Source organism: Parasteatoda tepidariorum, chromosome X1 (assembly GCF_043381705.1).
Source record: "Parasteatoda tepidariorum isolate YZ-2023 chromosome X1, CAS_Ptep_4.0, whole genome shotgun sequence".
NCBI lineage: Eukaryota > Metazoa > Arthropoda > Arachnida > Araneae > Theridiidae > Parasteatoda > Parasteatoda tepidariorum.
The window spans coordinates 80,559,779-80,567,494 of record NC_092214.1 but is presented as its reverse complement, the minus strand read 5'-3'; the positions used below and the strand labels follow the sequence as shown (position 1 = coordinate 80,567,494).

The 7,716-nt window shown below is 28.8% G+C and overlaps 1 protein-coding gene across 2 annotated transcripts in view; it reads right to left on the bottom strand.

Moving 5' to 3' along the window:
* The window catches only part of LOC107445469 (troponin I-like), a gene marked incomplete in the record, with an annotated part of 57,264 nt that overhangs the window by 41,831 nt on the left and 7,717 nt on the right, over positions 1–7,716 (bottom strand). For both annotated transcript variants that reach the window (XM_071187654.1, XM_071187655.1), the window contains 1 exon segment: positions 2,692–2,718. In XM_071187654.1, coding sequence (XP_071043755.1) covers positions 2,692–2,705 — 14 coding nt within the window.

Below are 7,716 nucleotides of genomic sequence, written 5' to 3'. Positions count from 1 at the left end.
ACTTGATATAATTAGATTCTTAGCAAAACAAAATTTGGCGTTTCGAGGACATCGTGAAAGTGTTCATCAGGAAAACATCGATTCAATGGAAAATAGAGGAAATTTTCTTGAGCTTGTTGACTTATTGGCTAAGTACGACCCAGTATTACGAGAACACGTAGTAAAAATTAAGATGGGTAATAAATATAGTATCTCTTATTTGTCGCCGAAGATCCAGAACGAATTCATAGAGCTATTGGGAGGCGCAGTCAGAAAAACAATTATGGATCAAATAAAGCAGGCTAAATACTTTTGTATTATATTTGACAGCACTCCTGACATTTCACACAAAGATCAAACCAGTCAAATTATTAGATATGTAGTTATTGATGGTAGCGAAGTTAAAGTTGTAGAATCGTTTATTGACTTTGTAGAAACTAAAGGAAAAACTGCTGGTGAAATCACAGATATGATTTTAACGAAATTAGAAAATGACGGTTTAGATATAAAAAATTGCAGAGGACAGGCTTACGATAATGCTGCCGTCATGGCAGGAAAGCACAGCGGTGTTCAAACTCGTATTAAAGAAATAAATCCAAATGCAGAATTTGTAGCATGTACAAATCATTCTTTAAACCTGGCATGTTTACACGCAGCTTCTACAGCTATCAATTCCATCACATTTTTTGGAACTATCGAACAGTTGTTTTCGTTGTTTTCTTCTTCCACTCATAGATGGAATGTTTTACTTTCTGTCACTGGTCAAGGTGTTAAACGCAGTGTAGAAACTCGCTGGAGCGCTAGAGCTGCCGCGGTAACTATAGTAAAAAAACATTTTTTTTACATTTTAAGCGCTTTGGAAAAATTGACATCTGAAGAAGAAAATAGTAAAACGAGATCAGATGCTGGAGTATTACTCAATTCTATGCAATCTTTTTCTTTTCTATGTTACCTTCATTTATGGGAACCCGTCCTTTTGGAAATTAATGACGCTCAAAAATACCTGCAAATAAAAGGGTTAAATGTCGTCCAATGCCATATAAAACTAAATTCTTTGCAAACACATTTCATGAAACAAAGAGATACGCTAGTACAAAACGCTGTTATAGCAGCCAAAATAATTTGTGAAGAGTTGGAGATATCGACTGAGCGTCGAGTTAGAAGGAGAAAAAATGTGAGTGGGGAAAATTCGCGAGACGTGGGGCTATCCTTAGAAGAAGAAGTACGAAGAGAAATGTTTTCATCTATGGAGAGAATTATAAAGGAAATAAAAGAACGCTTCGATCAGTTGCATGGCCTTGTAAGAAAATATTCGTGTATAATACCGTGTAGCCTACTAAATGAAGAATTTGAATGTCAAATAAATGACTTGATTGACACTGATAAAGAACAGTTCCATATTGAAAGAAAAAGGATCCAGGTTTTTATGGCTGTACCTACACTAAAAAAAGAGGCAAAACATTGGAAAAACGGGGAGAAGGGCCCTCTTGATCTGCTAAAATTTATTCAGCAGTATAGGTTGGAAAATTCTGTTCCCAACATTGTAATTTTGTTAAGAATTTTTTTAACAATTTCAATCAGTGTCGCTAGTTGCGAAAGAAGCTTCTCAAAATTGAAGTTGATAAAAAATTATCTTCGTTCTACAATGAGTCAATTAAGACTACAAAATCTTGCAATATTGTCAATAGAACAAGAAATTACAAATAATATAAATTTTGAGAGCATTATACACGATTTTTCTAGTATGAAAGCTAGAAGAGTAGATATTATATAAATATGTTTACGAGTGCATACAAATATGTCTAAAAAAATTTACTCTGTGTATTAATTAATATTGATTAAATACCTTAATAATTTATTTATGTGTATTAATTTATAAAAACCACTATTTGATTGACTTATAATAGAAAGGGCGGCAAACTGGAGATCGCCCCGGGCGGCAAAAGTTCTAGGTACGCCACTGGATTCATGATTGTTAGGGTCAAGTTTAGTCGATGTTTAAACAGCGCCTTCTAGGCTAATTTTGAAAATGGCGCAGTGCCCCAATATGAAAAAAAGCCACAGTTTTGTCAAGATAAAAAGCGTTTGTGATCTATTATTTTAATAATTAGCGCTGCATTATCTGAGCTTATAAAAATTTGCAAAAATTGGGAATTATTTATTGATTTTGATAATTTTCAATTAAGTGGAAAAATTAGCGATCTTTAAAACAATTTAATGATTTTGAAATATTATAGTTATTTGTCCTTTCTATAGCTCAGACAATTCTTTACGTTAAGATTTTATAGATAATTTTAAATTATAGATTTGCTTCAAGAGTAAAACACTTAAACTGTGACTTTTTCAGTTTTTAAGAACGCCGTTAAAGCGCTAAGTTATAATGTCATTGTAAGGACCCTTGACCGTCAACTAGCTGTGGCGGAAGTAATTTTTTCTTATTTTAAGGAGAAAACAACGATTAAGTCTGCGGTCTCACCAGTAAATATTTGAGTTAGAATTCTTAGTACACAAATTTTAAAAAGTTTATAAATGCCTTATTTCTTTGCAAAAATAAAAGGAGAAATTTTTTTATTTTTAAAAATTTTTATAAAGCAACCTTTATATTTTTAGAACGAAAAGAGCTTCGATCGATTTTCTGAATTCTCGATCAATTATTATTTATAAAAAATGGCAACATTTGGCAAATCTAATGATAGAGAAGGTATTACTTACAGTGTGTCTGCCATCTTTTTTCAGTACCTGAAAAAGTAACGTTCATCTTGTAAGTACTGATCATGAAACTAAGCTATACAATACATTTTTAAAAGAATTATTTAGTGATGCTCCTTGGGGAAAACTAAGAGAATGCTGTAAGATGGACTAAGCTAGCCTCCTTCCTTTTTCAAACAGTGTGAAGCGATGGCAGATGCATTGTAAGAATAATTCTGTATTATAACAATTATTACTTACAATGTATTTACCATCTTTTCACAATGGTCGAAAAAGTAAAGATTATTATGTGAGAACTTCTGATCATGAAACTGAAACTCATGAAATTTTTTTTTGCAGAATACAATAATTCAAATAATTTCAGAATTGGTAAATGTTTTTTTATTGTAAGTATATTTAAAAATTTTTATGGTGAATATCCTTACCATAAAAAATGGTGTTAAAATTCAAATTAATTTTATCTAATTAGCTCAAAAATTTTCCTTTAATCTATCTACAGCCGAAAAGAATTTTAATGTTTCACTAATGGAAATAAATGTTCCATTATAGGGTTAAATAATCAAATACAAATCTAAAAAAAAATTATAATTGTATTTCCTTCAAATACATCCAAAACATGATTTAATAACGCTATTATTGATTAAAATTTTGAGCTTATATTGCAGGCAAACAAGTTTTCAAAATACTTTTCCTTTATTTTAAAATTTGCATCCAATCCAAGAGTGAACATACTTTTGATTGAAAGTAATGAAAGGAAATATTACTCGAGCATTTTGTACTGATCAAATTATTTAAATAATACATATAAATAAGATTTTATTAATAAAATTAGAAATGTTTCTTAATGACTTTTTAAGTTTCTGGTTCTTACCTTATGTGTGGAAATATACATTTATTTTAATCGTACATCTTGCTTTCACCCTACTACCACACCTCTTTCGTATTTCTTTCTTTTTTTTGTTTACCTTTTTTAAACTTGTTCACCTATTGTTTAACCCACGTTTTGTTGTAACTTGTTGGCAATTTTCTTCTGCGTTTCTGTATTTCCTTTTTTAACACCGCCGTTCGATGAAATATCTTCATTATGGAATCGAAGTGAATCTGTTTATGTGATCTTTCATGTTGTTTAGATTTAATCATACTCATATAGAGTGCAAAGTTGATATTTTCTTTACTTGAGGTCGTCTGAAAGCTTAAGGTTTGTTACTGATGGACTTAAAACTTTTAGCCTTAAATGTCTAAGCTTAAACCAGTGTTGATCTGTAACTAATAATTTGACAAATAGACGACGAATTAAAAACAAGAATATTTTCATATTTCCTTTATTTATTTTAAACAAATCAGCGTAACTTTAAAAAAGTAATATAATAATGAAATTTAAAAATCGAAAAATTATAAAAGTTTTCGTTTGCACACTTGGCAGATATTAAAACTGTGCTATCTACAAAGTGGTATCTACCACGAAGTACTGTCTACGAATAGCCTGGTTACAGTAGTTGGTTTTGCCGTTTTGCGTTTCTTTAAAAAAGTTATTTATTCCTTAAGAAGTTATTTAGTCCTTAAAGAAGTTATTTTTTTAAAAAAAATTATATTTTAACGCTCGGAGGTTTACCACGGATCTATAAACCGAAATGTAAAATTTATAGGGTTTCGTAGGACTTAAATCAAACCAAGTGAAAAATATTATAATATATATATATATATATATATATGTATATATATATATATATATATATATATATATATATATATATATATATATATATATATATATATATATATATATATATATATATATATATATATATATATATATATATATATATATATATATATATATATATATATATATANTGTGTGGGAAACGTTCGATCTATTTCATAAACCAATAGCAACTACTAAGATTTCCCTCTTTCCCTAAATTAAGACATTTTACGGATTTTACTTTGCAAGATTTTCCCTAACATATAACCAAGGAGCACAACTTTTCATGTGCACTTTTTACACTTTTCTCATGACTTCACTGTCTAATAATTAATAAATAAATTTTGTACCCTCCTTCTCTGCCTAAGACCTGTCTTAATCCTTCCACTCGGCAACGACGTTATAAGTCGACAGGATTAATAGGTCGGGAAAGGGGTACAGTACGTAAGGTACATTAAAGATATTAAATATCTCATTTGAAATTAAATAAATCAACTTCGGAAGAGGGTACATCAAAAATATGGAATAATTTCAAATCATTTATTCAAATGAACAGCTGGTAAATAAGCAGTCAAATTCTTCTACAACTAATGGCAATTAAAAATTCACCCAGTATCTTCTACAAAAAATAAACTCTTCAAACTTTTTGTTTATTATAAATGATACCTTCGCATAGTGGAACTAAACGATCATCCGTTTTCCATGTCTATGCTGCATATTTTGTCTACGTTCCTGAGACTACTAGAAAGCCGAGCTTCAATTTCCTTCCTTGGACTAAAAAGAAAAACTGCATCGAACTCCTGACAATTAAAATGTTTTTATTGAAACCCTATCCCTTTGAGAAAGCGTTGATTTTGCCACTTTTAAGTGCTGAGCTGGATTTTATCGTCGATGAATTGTTTTCACACCCCGGAATGGTTTACGATGGTCTCCTTAGATGTTCGACATTCCCTTCCACCTACTCAGAACTCAAAGAAAAATAAGCGTCAATTTCTCCATTCAGTGTTAATTTACGATTCATCTTAACGAAGAAACAAATTTTTTCCCTAGCAGCTCTCGTTTTTGCTTTTGGAATTGTGTTCATGGAATTTCAACGCACTTTCATCTCTGATGTTGCGGTTTTCAAAATATTTTCTTGGACTAATTCGAACTTTTTCACGTATCCTTTGAGTTAATTTTTATACAATTCTCATAAAACAATTTCTTAAATGATTATGATTTTAATTTTTTCCCATATTTGATGTTTCAAAGTGAAACTACTTTTTATATATTGATCGTATTTACTGTTGAATTTTTTTTTCTTGAAATTTTTATTTTCAGTGAATTGATTGGCACAAAAAATGCTTCAAGAAATTATTTTCAAATTTATTGTTTTATGTGTTACAGCTTCTATGATTTATTGATTAGTTTAATTTATATTTTTGTTTTACTATAGTGTTTAAGGTGAAAATAAAAATGCAATTAAAACATTTAAAAAAAAATTCTCTTCTAAATTCAACAACAATAATTATTGATATTGATTTTTGGTATTGATATTGATATATGAATGCAATTACGGTGTGGCAAAAATTAAATTAGGAAATGTTAGAACTCATACAAATAGTTAGAAAAATGAATAAAATACTTGTTGTTAGAATTTAAATTGAAGTACTACCAGACATTAATGCTTTAGTCCAACGTTGGTAATTAGTTCATAGCTCTGTTCTAGCTCAGTAATTTCCATAAACAAATTGTTTCTTTATTTCTGAACTTTAATTCCAGCATACAGATAGGAAAATGATCAAACACAAATTGAAAAATTTAGTAACCAAATACACTTCAAAAACACGTTTAAAATAGAAATGAAAATATTTGAATTCCCTAACAATTGTGACAAATTAAATTATCAATTAAGATCTCTGCACAAAAATTACTTTAAAAAATATCCGAACTAAAATTTTTGAAAAAAAAAAGAAAATTATGCCCAAAAAGAAAGAAAGAAAGATACAAATAATTAAAAAAAAAGAAATTAAAGGTAATTTGCAAATTAACCAAACTTGCACTTCAGATTAAAAATAAGGAAAATAGCTAGATCAGTCAAAAACTAAAAACTGATTTACCTTAATACGATATTAAATTTGAAAGTTTGTTTTGGATTTCAATTAGCGATTGTGTTAAACAGGTTGTAATGCAAAATCTGAGAAGACTGATCAACTTTTCTGATTATAAAAGCAATTTGTCTTTACATATGTCCTGAAATCCGGGTTAATAATTGCAATAAAAATACTAATAAAGAAAAAGTATAAATAAATATAGAAAGTAGATAGAAGCATAAGAGAGAAAAAGAAAAGAAAATTTTTTACAGAAGACAGATTTTGGACATAAAGAGAAAAAAAAGAATTTTTTTTCGGATATTTAGCTATTAAAGTGATAAATATGTAAGGTAAATAATAAATAAAGTGAAATGAAGACAATTCTGAAGTGTTGGACTTCAGAATAACAACTACTGCGTCATATTTTATTTTGTTTTCAAACAAGGTAAACAATACTCAAATCTAATTTCAGATTGAAATTTTTCCTGTTAAACTGTTTTTTGCATTGTGTGTCTTACATTTTAACTTACACATTTTTAAAAATGTTTATAATTTTTTATCATGATTGAAGAGTCAATTTAAATTGCATTATTATGAAGAATTCTTCCCATAGTGAAAAAGCTGTGTTGTGATCTTTAAACAAAAGACTTTTGAAACTGAAAAGACTGTTAAGTCAAAAAAAAAAAAAAAAAAAAAAACTGTTGAAAATGAAAATTTTAAATTTGCTGATAATGCTACTGCAGGTCTTTGATTGTGTTAAAATTTTTACCATGGAAACATATGTAAATGTTTTATAATTCATATTACTATTATATATTGTTAACATTACAAATTTGATTATCTTAAATGTGCTTCTATCAGAGGGAAGATTTTGCAAATGGATCATTTTTAAAATTTTTGGATTGAACCTAAACATTTTTGGCGAGGGGGGATGTAACATAAAAAGCTTCTATTAATCTTTCTATGTTATCGTAATTAATTATTCAAATCGAAATACTTTATCACACTTTTAAAAGCCACATCTATTAAATCTATTTTTGGCTCAAGTATGCATTTAATTAAAAGCAGGACATATTTCCCTCTGCTCTGTGTGGTAAACATTCGATCTATTTCATAAACCAATAGCAACTACTAAGATTTCCCTCTTTCCCTAAATTAAGACATTTTACGGATTTTACTTTGCAAGATTTTCTCTAACATATAACCAAGGAGCGCAGCTTTTGATGTGCACTTTTTACACTTTTCTCATGAC